The sequence below is a fragment of the Myotis myotis genome, unplaced genomic scaffold, assembly GCF_014108235.1.
Source record: "Myotis myotis isolate mMyoMyo1 unplaced genomic scaffold, mMyoMyo1.p scaffold_m19_p_18, whole genome shotgun sequence".
Taxonomy (NCBI): Eukaryota; Metazoa; Chordata; class Mammalia; order Chiroptera; family Vespertilionidae; genus Myotis; species Myotis myotis.
The window spans coordinates 12,975,313-12,994,008 of NW_023416322.1; the positions used below are offsets into that span (position 1 = coordinate 12,975,313).

Consider the following 18,696-nt stretch of genomic DNA (forward strand, 5'->3'; position numbering starts at 1 on the left):
GACTAGACGGAGACTCCCGCGCGCACACTGAGTGGAGCAGCCCGCCCTGAGGAACAGTCATTGGAGAGGTGCCCCTGGAGTATATCGTGTCTGCATTTAATTTGTCTTCACTGCAGCTACTCTATTTATGTAGCTACTCTGCACTGCTTGGTGGTGCTCGCTGGTCTCCTCGGGAAGGCCACGCAATTAGCGCTCTTCCTAAGGTGTGAATCCAGACCAGTTTCTTCTGTTAAACACTGTTATACTTCAGCAGGACTCACTAAAATAGAATGCCATCACCAAGGATCGTATCACTCTTGCTCTTTTCTTGGGCTTGAAGACCAGAAAGGCCGTTCCCAGGATTTCCTGAGACCTCACTTTGTTGCTCAAAATTGGCACCGGGATGTCTGTGTTGATAAGAAGATATTAGATTCACATCTTATGATCTGACAGTAGGTTAATGTGAAAAATACTATATTATGAAGAATGTATTTCACAGCATCTAACAGATGCTGCTCGTATAATAGCCCAATGTAGCAAGTGCGCCAAATGTGCACGCGTGTTGTTTTTGACACTGTTTTCATAAGTGATGATGTCGCCTAATTGAAACTTACTAAAATTGTTTTCTCCTCCAACTGTCATGAAAACATACCAAATTATGTGCTTTGTATACCCATGATTTACAAGTATAAGCTGTATATTCCTTTTGGCTTTCTCCGCTGGTTTAGAGTTACATTTGAAAATACGAGATTTTTATCCCTTTGAATATTCGTCTAATGAGTTCATTCAGTCCCAGTATGTATTAATTCTTCTTCACTTACATAGCCAGCAGTAGATTCAAACTTGAAGATTCATTGAAGGCATTTTCAGATTTTTTTAATCTAAAGTTTGTTAAATCTAAAAATCTTATTTAAAAAAACATCTTATAGTCTTTTTATTTAACTCATGGAGTGTTGCTGGCATTCAGCAATGTATAGGTTTAAATTTTTACCTTCGTGTGCAGCTCTAACTCATGTGTGGACTTTAGATTTCGTGTATGCATAATTACATAATCTTCCCATAGGACTGTCTAAACTCCTCTTCCAAATCTTTATACCTTTCATTTTATTGTTTCTAGTGAGGCTAGGCCTCCATTGGCTGGGATCTCCATACAGTGTTACTAGAAGTGGTAAGAGTTGACATCATTGTCAACATCCCCAATTTCAAAGGGGAAACGTTAAAATTTTTTTTTCTATTAACTATGATGTTATAGGTTGTTAGATTTGGTTTGCTAACTGTTTAGTTAGGGTTTTGAATCTACGTTCATGAATAAGAAAATCCTGTAACTTTTTTATAATGTCCTTGTCTGATTTTTGATGGTTTTGCTAGATTTTTAAAGGAAGCTAGGGAGTGTTTCTTCTTTCCTACTTCTGTCTGGAAGATTGTGGGTAAGACTACCATTATTAATTAGAATTCACTGGTGAAGCCATCTAGCTAGTTTTTAGTTTTGGGGTTTTTTTGTGGTTTTTTTTGAAAAGTTTTTAATTGCAAATTCAACTTCTTCAATAACACTGTTTTGATACTGTTTCTTCTTGTGTCCATTTTGGTTATAGTTTTCTATGGATATGTCTATGTCATCAAAATTTCCTATTTATTGGAAGAGAGCTCTTCATACTATCCTTTTGCCTTTTTATGGTCTATAGGCTATGTAGTGATGTCTCCTTTCTTATTACTGATATTTGGCATATGTACCTTCTTTTTTTCTTAAACTCTCCAACGTTTATCTATTTTTATTAATGTTTTCAAGTAACTTATTTTCATTATCATTTTGTTACCTATGGGTTATTTAAAAGTGTTTCCTTAATTTCCAGTGATACAGGAATTTTTTCTTTACAAGAAGATAGCTTAGATTTCTAGATTAAAAAACATTCTGAAGATTTCCATTATTTGAAATTCATTGTTAATTTGCTTTTATTTTTGTAAATATTTATAAAAATTTCACTGTGAGCTTGAGAAAATGTATATTCTGTAAGGTGAGGTGTTCTATGTATTACCATTAGGTCAATTTTCTTATTGTGATATTCAAATCTTCTACCTTCTTTTACTATGTTTATTTCTCTGCGTGCTGTCAGTTACTGAAACAAGTGTACATACTGAAGTCTCTACTGGTTGTGAATTTGTTTCTCTAGTTCTGGCAGTTTTTGCTTTATATGTTTTGAGCCTATGCTGTTAATGCATGTAAATTTGGAATTATTTTATCTTCCTTGTAAATTGAAAGCTATATCATTATTGAGTGTATCTCTTCATCTCTAAGTAATGGTTATTGCCTTAAAGCTAACCTTGACTAATGTAGCTATGTCAATTTTCCTTTGGTTATTATTTGCACAGTTAATTTTTCCATCCTTTTTTTTCAACGTTCTGTATTTCTGTGTTTTACATGATGATTTATAAATAGATTGTTTTAACTTATTTATTTAATGAAAGTGTGCCAATCTTTGTCTTTAAAGGCATTGTTAAAACATTTACATCTAATGTAATTGAGTCTAAATCTGTGTCAGTCTTTTAAGGTCAATAAGTCTTTAAAAACACAATTTTTTACATTCAGAAAATAGACAGTTTATTAACATCTATGAGTAAGAAATTTAGCTTCTGATTTGTATATAAATATGCATGGACTTATAAAACCTCATCTATCATTTCTTTGCTATATAATGAAAAGAGATGCAGAGACTAAAATATGCTCAGAACAACATTTCTAATCTAGTGTTTGGGAATTTTGCTTGCATTTCATCTTTATTGTGATTTACTTGCCTAATTCCACTAAACATGGCATTAACAATATATCTTTTTTTTTTTTTTACAAAGTACTATAAAGATTTCACTTTTGGTTCCAGGGCTGTGACTCCCAAATGAGCATGTCAGAAGTGTCCTGTAGTAGAAGTACATCCTCCTGTCAGTCTCTGGAGCATGGCTCAGTTCCAGAAATTCTCATTGGCCTGCTTTATAACGCCACCACTGGCAGACTATCAGCAGAAGTCATCAAAGGCAGCCACTTCAAAAACTTGGCAGCAAACAGACCACCCAGTGAGTGGAAAATGTTTGTTTTTTTAAATTCTAATGTTTTCTGCACTTATGGGAATCTCAGTGTTAGGAGCTTTCGTCCTACCATTTAGTTTTAACTGATCAAAATGAAATGGTGTAATAATCATCAGCTAATCTGTTTCATGATTTCTATTTCCAGTCATTTGGGAAGTAGAAAAATTTGAAATTCAAAATATGAATTGGACGGTGTCGAGACTTAATTTTTCCAATGTCAGTGGAATAAATTCTCCCCATTATAGCCATTATCTTCTAATGCCAGAACAAGTTACAGGATCTTTTTAAGTTACTAATATTCCACCAAGATAATCAGGAATATGGGCAGTTATTGCTGTTACCTGAAGATTGATGCTGTGTTATCTGTCTGCATGCAGAACTATACACTTTCCTCCCTTAACAATTTAAGAAGAAACTGTGTTTTTTTTCACATATTTCTTCTTTAAAATTATAAGTCAGTACTGTCACCAGAGTCTTTTCTTAAATGGAATGTGCTTTGGCTTTACCAGGACCAACAGTATAAGGAATATTTTTGTATTTACCCCAAATGCTAGGATGGGAAACTAGATAGTATACCTCCGCCCTGTGTCTATGCCTCTCAGTCTTCCAAATCCTAATCCAGCCGTGGGCAAACTACGGCCTGCGGGCCGGATCCGGCCATTTGAAATGAATAAAACTATTGAAAAAAAAGACCGTACCCTTTTATGTAATGATGTTTACTTTGAATTTATATTAGTTCACACAAACACTCCATCCATGCTTTTGTTCCGGCCCTCCGGTCCAGTTTAAGAACCCATTCTGGCCCTTGAGTCAAAAAGTTTGCCCACCCCTGTCCTAATCTCTCTCCCAGCTCCAGGTAAGTTATGGGAGAACAGAGAAATTGTCACTCAGTGTATGCCCAAAACTATTTGTTGAAATCTATGGACGCAAACTGGGAAATAGCAGCTTTTTTATACTTCTCTAAATTAAAGCTGTTAATGCCCCAAACTAAAAATTTGGAAATTTTGAATAATGGTCACTTTAAGTTTGTTTAAAGATTTCTTTCAAACTTGCTTAAAACAATCTTTTACTCCAATTATCAAATAATTCTTGAAGGAGAAGAAACTTTTTCCACCCTTGAATTAACATTTTTTTTCAGTCAAGCTGAAAAGTCATAAAGACATATCTGGTTTGCTCTAAGTAGTCTTGGAAACCTTGCTTCTTACATACATCATGAAATGTATCTATCCCTGAATTAAAAATCAGAAGTCCAAAGTTATGTTCATATTTCTACCCTTGGACAAGCGCCCTAACTCCCCTTAAGTCTGTTTCCTTATACATAAAATTAAAGTTGTGTCTCTCACAGGGTAAATGTGAGACTCAAACAGACAAAGGTGCATAAAAGAAGGATGGATTTATTATTGTCCTCTTCCTCTTTTCAGAACGAAAATTTCAGAGGGTGTAAAGAGACAGCTATTAGAATAAACAGCTACTCGGTTATCTTCATTAATACACACTTAGAATGCAAACTCTAATGGCCTGGAAAGCAACTTAAATGAGCAAAAGTTGTGGATGAAAGATAAGGAGCATGGTGAGGCCTGTGACCAATGGGAGAGCGTACACCCTGCATTTAGACATTCAATTGGAAATTGTTGTCAGCACGGCAGCAGATAAGATACTTTTGGGGTTCCCTTTAGCCACAAGTTACCAGTTTGCCCTTCATTTTTTGCTTTAGCTAATAGTTTAATTTTTTGACAAATTTTTAACTTGAGATACTAAAAAGTAGCAGAATGAAGTGATGTTTGCCTCTCTGTCCTTGTTCTACCCACTTTGATAGAAACAGAAAATCACTAATCAGACTCAGAATGAAAGGAGCAGAGTAGAAGAGGTTAAGAGATTATCATCCACAAAATAAGGTAGATCTTTCCGGTTCTAAAGAGTAAGTTAAAGCAATTTTCATTATGTTAGAGTTAGATCTTCAGTATCAGGATGTTTAGCTGAATTAAATACAAGTCAACATTAAAATTAGTTACACAGGGTAAAATATAAGATAATAAAGTAAAATATAAGACAGTTATGTCAGTTCATCTTATTCTGTATATACTATATAAGATTGTGACCCTTCACATATACCTAGTACTAAGCTTTGAACTGTGTTATAAACTGAATAATCTAATTTGTAACCAAAGAAAACAATAGTAGTATTCAAGGGAAAAATTTTTGGTAATTCTATTTTATTTTTCATTACTTAATTTTATGTTACATTGAGAGTAGTAATAAAAGAATTTGGAATATTAAATATTGCATGGATAAACTTAAAAATTTTGGATAATAATAACAGTGATCCTATAATGACTTTTATTCAGTCTTTTATAGTCTGATGATTTGCATGCTTCTATGTTCAATGTGCTTTAGACCAAGAGGATATCATTATAAAGATGTCCCCCTTTAAAACAGTGTAATTTTTGTTTCAGATTACAAAATGACCTTAAAAATGCTCATTTCATGAGTTTTGCCCAAGGACCCTTTTGTTCAACCCTCTACCTGAATTAAAATGCTAAATTTTTGTGTTCTTCCACTCCAGTGAACAGTGTTTCCTCTTTAATTCTAACCTTTGACCCTCTTTCACCCAACAATTGACATCTGGTCATTATTTCTTTTACTGCTTTCCACCCCCTGTTGTCAGATGGACTGTTCTGTTGTCTAAAACACTTGATAGGTGGACAGGTTTATATAATCCGAGGTGAGTTCCTGTAGAGGCTAATTGGATGTTGTCTTTTCATGCAAAACAAACAAAAAAATACCCTAAAACTTGCCAGCAGTGAAGCTGTCCACCATGTTGGTTTCAAAAAATGCACATTTATTATCTGTGGTACTTTAAGTAAAACTAACTTAGAATTTATCTCTGATTATGGATGATGGTATTCGGAGTATAAAGTAAGCAAAACTTTTTAAATTAAAGGCTTTTTTTCATTCATTGTATTTTGACTCATACAACAGAAATAGTTACTTCATCAGAAATACTGCAATTTTCATTAAAATTAATTGAAATTTTGACAAGAAGTACACATGATGGATCAACATGCTGAAGGTCATCTGCATGAATCAAACGACCTTGAAAACACAGTTGTTTGAAGAGAGGGTTTGGTTTATCTCCCAAATAATCAGGCAATGGACTGTTACGTTTCACTTTGTACACGAAACATCACATCAGTTGTTTTTTTTCTAATTCATGAACATAGTTCGGACGCCATACTTACAATTGGACATTGAATTGTGTCAAAAAAGGAACCCTGTAGTATCTATTTTGACTGTCCAGAAAGCACATTAAATGTACTCTTGCATGAAACCAGGAGAAAGTTTTCCTTGACTTGCTGAACTTTGAGCCCTTAATGCATTTAGCTTCATTTTGGCTCTTAAATAGTTTTAAAATATAACTAAAAACCACATCCATGCAGAGATTTTTTTCACATTTCATCCTAAGCTGTTTTGATGTCATCTTTGCATTCTTGTCTTCCTCTTTTCCTCTTTATCATTTGCCTTCATTTCTATTTGTTTGTTTATTCTTATTCTCTGAAAACACAGTGGAATGCTTTACAGTGTTGTGGCTAATTGAGCTTGCTAAGTGTTTATTAATGCTATGATGTCCTGCTTAGTGAAGCTAAATGGGGATGGGATGGGGAGGGGGCGGTCGTGGGAGGTCGTGGGAGGTCAAGGAATGGCTGGGAGGGTGGAGGAAGGATTATGAGGTATACCTTTAAATTCTAACTATAATGTAGAAATAGTGAGGTTAAGATATTAGTATCCCCCAAAGATTTTCTGCCTCCTTAGCATTCTCTGTACCTGTCACATAGTATAAGCATCTACATCAAAATGGAATTAGTTGAATTTCCATTAAACATGGTATACACCATATCCTTACAAAGCACAAAGAATTTTCTCAGCAAATGTTACAAGAAAGTTGTTTTTGCGTTTGTTTCAAATGATATTTGTGGTATGTTGTTCTGTGTTTTTTTTCCCCTATAGATACGTATGTTAAATTAACTCTACTGAATTCCATGGGTCAAGAAATGTCTAAATGCAAGACATCCATCCGCAGAGGGCAGCCAAATCCAGTGTACAAGGAAACTTTTGTTTTTCAAGTGGCCCTGTTTCAGCTCTCTGACGTGACCCTTATCCTGTCTGTGTATAACAAGCGCAGCATGAAAAGAAAAGAGATGATAGGCTGGATTTCTCTAGGTCTGAACAGCTCTGGAGAGGAGGAACTCAATCACTGGACCGAAATGAAAGAGTCGAAAGGACAGCAAGTGTGCAGATGGCACGCGTTACTAGAGTCATGATGAGGAGAACAAGCATTTGCAGCTGCAGGCACCATTGCTGTCAGTGACAACGCCGCTGTTTTGACCTGGTCATCGTTAGAAGACTTATTCTTTGAAGAATCACCTTCAACATTCTACCAAAATGTTTTAAATTCTGTGGAAAGACCATCTAATACTGACATGAATGAAGGCAGGTTGTATCTCTGGTAGAGTTTGGGACGATGAAAAACCCTATCATCATTGTTAAGCTATCGATCCTTCAGAGCTTTAAGAACATGCTTTTGGGTTGAAGTTCATTTTACTTTAGCAAAAGAGCCAGTCATTTCCTGAAAAATCAAAATCGTCGATGATTTTTTAGAATTTTTAGTTGCAACACGATTTTAGTATCACCCTACATATTATCCGTAAAGCATATTTTGACTGGCTTGTCCCTGGTGTTTGAAATGTACTTTGATAAAAGAAAGTAGTTCTCCAACTCTATTGTAAGTCATATCTGGTGTTGAAGGGTTTCAGTCACATTGGAAATTGTTTTCTTTCAGATATTTTCCCTTTATGCACTTAGCTTCATTGTACCTCGGTTCTCGGTAGCACTAAATCTGAGTGCAAGCAAGATTTCATTGTCATAAAGGCATTTGTAATGTTATTTTAAAAACTCATTTCTTCATTTACCTCTGCTTTTTGCCCCATCCAAAGAGACCCAGTCACTGTACCGGTCCCTTGCAAGTCCTTAGACAGGTTGTACTGTAGAACTCTGTAACTTTCTGTTGAAAGCACTTCCTGTATTCTCGTATTCCAGTGTAGGAAGCTAATAATAGAACAGGACCTTACTTTAAAATTCCTTTCAACGACTGACTCTTTAAAATTGTAGTAATGTGCATATACATTTTTTTACAAACTAAAAAAACACAGTATGAGCTGCTGAAAATGAAAAACAACTTAAGTTAAAGAACATTTTAATGATCCGCTCTGAGTGTGTAGTCGCAAGCACTGCATAAAGCAGGGAGCATTCGCATAAGAAACTGTTCTCTCTCTAAATCTTCTGCTCTCTCACTTCAATCTGTATTTCTGACATAAAGACTCTCCACTTCTCGGTTTGAACCAGAACATCGTGTTCAAAAAGGTTCTGGGATTCCTTATGAAGTTTCTAGTGACTTGTGACTAGATTTTATGAAACTTACAGATACGTTCTTCAACGTGATGTCATCCTGTGCCTTTTGTGTAAGTTAACTTTGCTCAGACAGCTCGAAAGTTGTGTTTGCAAAGTTAGGCCTTCGATTTTTATAAACGAAAGATTCCTCAGAACAGTGTCACAAGCTCTGTTTCCTCTGAAGTGTGTGAAAGCTGTACAATGTGCTGTTTTTCTTAACTCGCAAGGCCTTTTCGTTTGTTTTTATATTTAGGAACACTGATTAATCAGGAATACTATAAGCTGTTTTCTTTTTAATTTTGCTTCTTAACCAATATATAATTTTGAGCATACACTTTATTAAATAGGTTGTTTTGTATATATGAACAATATTTTTCTCTTTCTAATTTTTAGTTAAACTAGACGAAAGCAAACTATTTGCCAATTACTAAAAAGCAAGTATATCATTGCTCCTAGTCCCAAATAAGTACTATATGTATTATTTTAAGCGAGGGCTTGTTTTCATCACAGTAACAAAACCATGCGTACATATTGTTTCAACGTGGCTAAACTGAAAGGCCTTAAATAAAAATTAAAAAAAAAAACAATAAACACCTGATATATTTTTAAAAATGGCAGCTCTATGCATTTATGCACATGAATTATAAAATACAAATGCTATATGACATGAGTTTTAAGACTGTCTATTAGAGAGTTGCATTAAAGGGAAAAATTCGTTCTTTTATTATTACACCATTCAGCTTTTCCCAGGTGTTTTGGGGTTTTTTGTGTGTGTGTGTAATTGAGTTAGGTTATAAAGTTAGAACATGAATCAAATGGCGTGATATCTCATGTAGCAGTAATGGAAAGGGTTTTAAGCAGGGAGGGGATGTAGGTTTTACTGAGAAATTAGATTTAGGCATTTGATGCCAGAGGTATCCGCCCCGGCTCTGAGACAACTGCCTGCATTGCTAACACCTGGGATCTTCCTAATAAAAAGAGATTCAGTCTTATGTGTAGCTGTAACAGAGCCTAATCACACACGTTATAAAACCAGCTCGGTGCTTTTTCCTTCAGTGAGGAAAGACCTCACTGGCTGTTACTTGTTCAGTCTGTCCTTCAGCCTGTGCCCGGAATTGTGTGTGTGCTCTGATGTGTCCTTAGGGATTTGCCTGGTATAAGTATCACATCCAATGTGGCCTAAAAAGTAATGAACAATCCTAAAAACTTTCAACAAGGACCCTGTCTCCATCCCAGCTACCAAGTCCTCAAAGATTATGGATTATGTGTATGTGTATCTGTATACACACCTGCACACATACACACTATGTATGTGTGTGTATGCACACACACACACACACACACACACACACGTATGTAAAGGTGAAGGTGCCCTGGCTTCTTCAGAAAAGGAACTAGAAAAAACATTTATCAAGTTGATGGATTCTTTTTCTCCTCTATTTAGGAGAAATTATATTTGGTTCTGGGTGCTATTAGCTGCCATTCTCCTCCACACACAGCAAAATATGTATTTTTCTTCCTGAGGACTGACACAAGTTAATTACTTACAAAAGTTTGTCTATTCTTTTAAAAAAGGATTACATACGGCTCAAGAGACCCCCTCCCTCTACTGAATCTGCTGTACCAGGCAGTCCGACTGCTCTTTTGTGTGCTTGAATTTGCATGAAGGCTTAAAGGCAAAAATCTTATATCTCAGCAATTATAGCAAATAGGGACCCACTGGTGGGCAGCAGGTGTTGTCTCAGAAACGCGAGAAAGGCAACGCACTTTCTTATTGTTCTCTTAAAATCCCCCAAGTTTTATAATAACATGAGATAGTCCAAATATGGCAATTGACTGACACTCATATAATTTCCTGAGCCTGGAATTATAGACTTTTTGTCTCCCAAATGAGCTGCAAAACAGTTATTTATTACTGCCCGGGAAACAAAGTGTATTTCAAAACAGTAAAGAATGTTAGTATTTTATCCCTGGACCTTTCAGAAACTTCCTTCTGGAGTCTTGTGTCTTCTGTACTATCCACATTTTGTGTGAAATCCATTTGTATGTTTTCTTACTCTGCATCCAGTGAATTCTCAATAATATGATATTTTAGTGACAAAAATAATAATTTGGACCACAGTTTTGAAAAAGAAAACCCAATGAGAAAATATCTAAACTGCCCTGATTAATGTACGTATGTCAAAGTGTAGGGCCTGGTAAGGCAGTGTCATCCAGCCCACGGCTATTATGCTAAATTATTTTCTTGCTACCATCATCATTTTCATTTCGCTTTCCAATCTAATAAAAAGCATAATCAGTGATTGCAAAGTAAGATAGCACCAGTAGGGGCAGAGGTCATGGGATTGTGGGTGTTCTTCAAGATGAAGTTGGAGACCAAATGATATCATAGTTTTTCAAGTGAACTGAGAGGCTATTTGGAGGTATAAATTTTAGGTGAATTAAGAATACTAGTCACCAACTAATTTTGTTGAAGATCTTTATCCAGATGGGGAGAAATGACACAAATCCACGCGCATAAAATTGCCACTTTCCTACATAGACTAGATAGTCAATGTGTAGAGATTTTTCTCTTTGATACGTAGTTATATTATTTCACATTAATAGTTACTCTTCAGACTTTTTATTTTTTTCCCCCACTCACTGTCCCCAGTTCATCCATAGCCAACACTGGAGGGAGCATCAGTATCACCCATCACCGACCAAAATCAATATTGAGCACAAAGTTGAACATGCTATGAAGCATTTTTAAAAAATTATCTTTAAAACATCATCTATGTTCACCAAAATGCATAATAATCATAATGGTAACAGTTATAATTTACTGAGATCTAGCACAATAAGTTATTATTTTGTTTGATTCTCACAACAGCATGAGGTAAATAATATTATTAACATTTTATAGATGAAGAAACTGCAGCCTAGAGGTTAAACAGACTTTCCCAAAGTCACCCAATAAGCAGAACTGGAGTTAGAACCCCGGTATAAATTGCGCTAAACCTATACTATGCATCTCACAGCTGCATCCCCCTTTACTGGCTACAAGAAAAACAGGACAACATTATGTTCATCAATAACCCTACCCACCTCGGTTGAATGGCAGAACTAAAGAGAGGAGGAGGAGGAGGAACAACAACAGAGCTTGGGAAAGAGAAATGCAAAACAAAGAAAAGAAAATTAGATTGTTTCTCTTCTCAGGACACAAATGTGTGTCATATTTGTAGTTGATTTTCAAAGACTTGGGGATTTAATTTACGTTGCCAGTTTAGCCTATGTTTATATTCTGAAACTGTATTAGTCAATGTATTCTACTCATTGCATTCTTTTGGAAATCCAAGACAGTTGAATTATGTCTGAGCACCTTTCTGCCCTATGAAGTGGACAGGGATAGCCTGTATTCATCGGTCCGTGTCAATGGTGAGAGGAGAGACCCTTGTGCTCTCATTGCAACTTACAGTACTTGCGTTCTCCTCTACCCTTCATTATGGTTTAACCGGATCACAACTAACTTTATTGCACACGTTTCTCTTTTCCCCTTGATAGTAGTTAGTGCCTTGTTATCTTTATGTGGCCCTTACTCAGATAGGCACATGGTAAATATTGAGTTGAACTAAATTCCCTATAGAACAGTGGTTCTCAACCTTGGCTGCACATTAGAATCACCTGGGAATCTTTTTAAAATCCTGATTTCTGAGCCCCATCCTCCAGAAATTCTGTTTCTTTGTTACTAATGTGGTGGCCCCACCTCATAGCAAAGAGACAGAATTTCCGGAGGATGGGCCCAGGAATCAGGATTTTTAAAAAGTTCCCAGGTGATTCTAATGTGCAGCCAAGGTTGAGAACCACTGTTCTAGAAGAAATCAGGCTATGGCCACCCAGCGCAAAGGGGAAAAAAGGGCTCACTCTTTTTTTTAAAATTCTGATTACTGTTTGATATTTGAGTTTGTCCTTTGAATATTCAGGACTACTCTAACAAGGGAAAAAATACCCTTCTGTTTATTCCTTTCACATGTGATCGCTCACCTGACACTGTTTAAAATGAATACTCAGTGGATGAAATATAATACTCCATTATACACTGAAAGAAATAACTTTCGGAAATTTGTTTATATATGCAGATATTGCCAGAATGCCTATTTCCATAAACCTAAGCAGTTAATATTAAATATGACTATTCTGTGTAAGGAGAAAATGGGGATTTTCCCTTATCCCTGAGGTTTGTTTCTCTTGGCTCTCACATCTGGCTGTGAACCGCTTTCCAGCCCTTCCTTTGTCAGTTTCTGAGTGTGCTCATCTCCATGTGGGATTTTCAGCAATGACCAAACTTTTTATACCCACAGGGGAGATTCTCACCAGTGATTCCTGTTCAAAACCCCCATTAATGCTGATGACATACATGAGCACCAGCAGGAGGAAAGATCCCTCAAGTGTAAAGAGCCAGGACCTTAGAGCCCTGATATAGGTTGGCAGCTATAGCACCTGAACGGGGCTTCAGGCCTAGTGCAGTAGAAGCAAGCCCCTGGAAATGAGAGTTTAAGTCCTTATGCCCGAAATTTTCTCCTTTTTGTCTTCTCGCCTTGCACATTTCAAAAAATTTTATGAGAAAGCCTTAAAAATCGGTTTTAAATTTTTCAAATGTTCTTAACCAGGCAATTTCATCAAAAGGAAACCAAAGTCAATCATAGGAAGCCTTTTGGGGGGAGGGGGAGAGGGCAGGGGGATGGTGGTGGTTTTCGTTTGGGGCAGTCTTTTGGATAAATATTAGGAATATTTACAACATTCTATAATCAAGTCCCATTTGTTCTGTGAGGAGAGACCAGGGTAGCTTTTGCATATAAATTGGCTCTATTAGTATTTAAGTATGTTTGAACAATTATTTGAAGTACAGCTAGAAAATAAAGGTGATGCTTCAAACAGTATTTTGAAATTATAAATATTACTTTAAGAAAACTTATAGCTTGCATTACAAAATTTATGATTTTTCTGCATAACTTTATTGAGATGACTTTTGCTTTTATAGTGAAAATAATAGAGTGACGAAAATTTTGAGGAATCTTTAAAGCTGTCATAGAGTGGCAAACAACCTTTGGATTTTTACTAAAATTTTGAAATGAGAAAGTATATCCATATTCTCAGTTCAATTAGTCTTTGCTGAAGAACAGCTATTATGAGTTTTAAGGGTCTTGATAAATGTTGAGTTCTGTTCTTTTTCTAAAACTCATGAGGTCCATGATTGTTCAGTGCATTGTGTTTTATTTCTCAAAATAATGTAACATGGAAAACTCAGTTAGTGGAATCTTTTAGTCATTATCCCTACTTTCCTCCCTCCTCTCTCTTCCTCCCTCCATTCCACCCCTTCCTTCTACTTCCTTCCTTCCTGTTTCATTTTTTTGAGGCAAGAAACTTCTTTAATAGAGTTTCTACAGAGCTTTCTTACTTATTTTTCTAATAATGGTTATAATAGTGTGATGAAGTTTAAATGCTCCGTGAGCAAAACTATTAACCTGAAGAAATGCATTATTGTTCACCATCCCCCTTGGTCTTAAACTGTCTCCAGCATAGTTTCTAGCAACTCTACAGCATTAATGGATCTTATGAATATATACAAGTATCTGTATGGTTATCAATAGTGTTGTATTATTGTCACATTAATAGGCATTTTTTTGTCAAAATATAAACAGATGCGTGTGTGAAATAACTCATTTTATAGAATGATCATGTATCTCATCATTTTCATGTAATTGAAAATGTGCTACATGTTGCATTTTATTCTCATACCTACTTTTCTACTATCTCTATACACCGATTGTCTCGGTGCCCTTTTCCTTTTGTATAATTGTATTACAAAATGAAATTACTGACCTCTGTGTAAACAATGTACAAACTGTTAAAATTATTAATCGAAAGAGATTTTAATGGCAGTTTAATTTTCCAGAAAATAAATTTTTGCGTGGGTGAAAGGTTACTTTTCTTCACCTTTCTGTGAGAAATCTCTTCACATGTTAGTACTCACTAGGAATGGGTAAGCATCTGACTTCTGATAATGATACATAAAAATCAGCCCGAATTTTTATCATTGATAAATAAGTGTTGCCCTCAGGTGGCTCAGTTGGTTGGAGTGTCTGCCCATACACCAAAAGGTTGTGGGTTCGATCCCTAGTCTGGGTGCATATAAGAGGCAACTGATAAATTAACCAGAAGCTAATTTTATTCAACTTTGTTTAGCGTAGAACACCAGTGCCCAATGGGTCTGGTTTAATCTTCTTTCTTTTTATAAGAATTGTCTGAACTGAACACAATGAAGACATGGAACACTTATTAAAATAAATGTGTTCACCATTTAATCAACTAAGTTTAAGGAATTCGTATTCCTTCCCAATACTTGCTGCTGAATTCTCCCTTTCTCTCAAACATTTTTGGGTTTCCATTAGTAAGGTGTTTAAGAAGCAGCAAAAATAATAGACTTGCTTATGAGTTTACTCCAAAAAAGAGTCACATTTATCTGGATCATGGCTTATTGTCTTTCACAAAATTAAATAGATAAAAAGTGAAATTTCAAGGTACCAAACTTAATGGACCTGGGTCGTTGAGAACATTTTATGGACTTGACCCCAAAGGCAAGGGAGGTAAAGGCAAAAATAAATGAATGGGACTATGTCAAACTGAAGAGCTTCTGCACAGCAAAAAACAAACAAAAAAACGGGCAACAAAACAAACAGGCAGCCAACCAGATGGGAGATATCTGCAAACAGTAGCTCTGACAAAGGTTTAATTTCTAAAATATATAAAGAACTCGTAAAACTCAACACCAAACAAACAATCCAATCAAAAAGTGGGCAGAGAACTTGAAAATACACCTCTCCCAAGAAGACATAACGAACAACCAATAGAGAAATGAAAAGATGTTCAAAACTACTGGCAATTAGGGAAATGCAAATCAAAACTACATGAGATACCACCTCACACCTGTTAGAGTGGCCATTATCAACAACGCAAGCAATAACAAGTGTTGGAGAGGTCCTCACTGCTGGTGGGACTGTAGACTAAATACAACCACTGTGGAAAGCAGTCGCAATTCCTTAAAAAATTAAGAATAGAGCTACCCTTGTGCACTGCTGGTGGAATGCGGACTGGTGCAGACACTGTGGAGAACAGTATGGAGTTTCCTTAAAAAATTAAAACTGAAACTCCCATTTGACCCAGTAATCCCACTTCTAGGAATATATCCCAAGAAACCAGAAACACCAATCAGTAAGGATATAGGCACCCCTATGTTCATAACAGCACAATTTACAATAGCCAAAATTTGGAAACAGCCTAAGTGCTCATCAGCAGATGAGTGGATTAGAAAACTGTGGTACATCTACACTATGGAATACTACACTGCTGCAAAAAAAGAAGGAACTCCTACCATTTGCAACAGCAAGGGATGGACCTGGAGAGCATTATGCTAAGTGAAATAAGCCAGTCAGAGAAAGATAAATATCACATGATCTCACTCATTTGTGGACTATAATGAACAACATAAACTGATGAACAAAAATAGATTCAGAGATAGAAGCATCGAACAGACTGCCAAAACTCAGAGGGAAGGTGGGGGGAGGGGTGGGGGGTAAGGGGGAGAGATCAACCAAAGGGCTTGTACGCATGCATATAAGCATAACCAATGACACAGACACTAGGGGGGTGAGGGCATGTGCTGGGGGCTGGCAATGGGGTAAAAGGAGACACATGTAATACAATAATAATAATAATAAAAGAATAGAGCTACCATATGACCCAGCAACCCCACTCCTGAGTATATACCAAAAACTCAAAACCATATATTCTCAAAGACATATGCACCCCTATGTTCACTGCAGAATGATTCACAGTGACCAAGATATGGAAACTAAAGTGTCCTGTGATAGAGGACTGGATAAAGAAGATGTGGTACATCTACGCCAGGGGTCCTCAAACTACGGCCCGCGGGCCACATGCAAATACAAATATTGTATTTGTTCCCGTTTTGTTTTTTTACTTCAAAATAAGATATGTGCAGTGTGCATAGGAATTTGTTCATAGTTTTTTTTTAAACTATAGTCCGGCCCTCCAACGGTCTGAGGGACAGTGAACTGGCCCCCTGTTTAAAAAGTCTGAGGACCCCTGAATTCTACGCAATGGACTACTCAGCCATAAGAAAGGACGAAATAGCGCCATTTGCAACAACATGGATGGACCTTGAGAACATTAAGTGAAATAAGTCAGTCAGCAAAAGCTAAGAACCATATGATTTCACTCATCTGTGGGATAGAAAACTGAGACTTATGAATGCAAACAGCTGTGTGATGGTTGCCAGAGGGAAGGGGGTGGGAAGAGAAGGGGGTCCTAATATGAGGTGACAGGAGATTTGACTTTAGGTGGTGGGCACACAGTGCAATATACAGATCTGGTAACATAGAAATCTACACATGAAACTTATATGTTCATGTAGACCAATATCACCCAAATCAATTTAATAAAAATTTAAAAATAAATAAAACCCCCCAAAAATAAAGTGAAATTTCAGCAGAAAGCAGGCACATCTGCATTCTGACTAGTATATCATTAAATCATTTTTATTGTTTACAGAGGGACTTACCTAGTTATTCATCATATTCATCTTATATACTTATAAGAGATATAAAACACATAAAATTATCTTTTAATTATAAATTGATTGTAAATCCTTTGATCTCCAGTAGTATTTAAACAAATATATTTAAGTCAACTTTTTCTTTCTGTAGGTTATCAAACTATTCCATGATGTTTCCCATTTGAAAATAAAGCCATTCCCAATTTTAAAATAAAAAGTCTGAGTAAAATACCAAAATATTTTGTTTGTTTAGTACTTTATAATGAATTATAATATTATAATAATACAGTAAATACCTCTACACAATTAAATGCCAAATAAATAGAGACAAATTATATTAAGGATCTCATAAACTTACATTAATTAGTAAGAAGAAGAAAAATGAAAGCTTATTTTCAGTTGGCATAAGGAAAATATATCCAAAGGGAAACCTTCCAAACAGTACTTTCAATAGGTGGTAGAAACTTCCCACTCTTTACCAAATCTATGCTTTCCTCTTTTTCCCAGTCATATTCCTTATTCCTCCTAGCTTATATTCCTTAGCCTCTCCCTTGAAATTAGGTATGGCCATGTGACCAAGTTCTAGCCAATGGAATATGAGCAGATGTGACATATACCAATTTCAAGGAGGCCTTTTAAGAAACAAATATGCCTTCATGCCTTCTTTCACTTTCCACCGGGAGGATATGGAGAAAAACAGAGGCAGAGCCACAGGTTGGAAAGATCCTGTGTCACTGAGTCACCTCACAGGAAAGAGACAACCAGGTATCATCTACCTTAGAAAGTTAACATAAACGAGAAGGAAACTTTATATTTTTTTAATTAAAAATTTTTAAATATATTTTTATTGATGTAAGAGAGGAAAGGAGAGAGAGAAACATTTCCTACTGGCGATGGAGCCCACAACCCAGGCATGTGCCCTGACCAGGAATCTAACGGTGACCTTGTAGTTCATGGGTCAACATTCACCCACTGAGCCACGCCAGCCGGGCAAAAACCTTATATGTGAGCCATTACACATTTTAGACTCCATTTGTTCCTGCAAGCAATTAAAACTAAGACCAATATTGGGACCTTCCACCGGGGTGCTGTGAGAATGAAAACCTGCAGTATGTTCACTGGTGTAGAAGCTGCGGTGAGGAAGTAGATACAGCAGGCTGGAAAACTAACCCATGTGATGCCAAACATTTGATAAAATGATTGCCTGTTACGCTTGAAAGGCAGCCGTTGTAACTACTGAACCTGTAGTTTAGGGAAAACGGATGGAAGGAGCCAGGCAACAGTATATTTATATTTGATCATATATATACATGTGTGTGTGTGTATATATATATATACACACACACACACGTATATATACATACATATATATATATATATATATATATATATATAATTTGCTAAAAGATATTACAAAAAAGCAGTAAAGTCATTCAAGAAGTAAGTGGTTTTCAAGCAGATATTGAAGGGAATGGAGAGAGCCCAGAGATTAAGTGCCTTAGGGCTTTGAAAAGTTGACTGCTTCTGAAATTGTACACCTGAAACCTATATAATTTTATTAACTAATGTCACCCCAATACTTT

The 18,696-nt window shown here is 36.1% G+C and overlaps 1 protein-coding gene across 1 annotated transcript in view; it reads left to right on the forward strand.

The window, feature by feature from the left end:
• SYT14 (synaptotagmin 14) overlaps positions 1-12,157 on the forward strand; it is an 85,847-nt gene extending 73,690 nt beyond the window's left edge. Inside the window, exons 5-6 of the mRNA XM_036344720.1 lie at positions 2,853-3,042; positions 7,060-12,157. Coding sequence (XP_036200613.1) covers positions 2,853-3,042; positions 7,060-7,373 — 504 coding nt within the window. The 3' untranslated portion in view covers positions 7,374-12,157. The remainder of the gene's footprint in view (positions 1-2,852; positions 3,043-7,059) is intronic.
• The last annotated feature ends 6,539 nt before the right edge of the window (positions 12,158-18,696 follow it).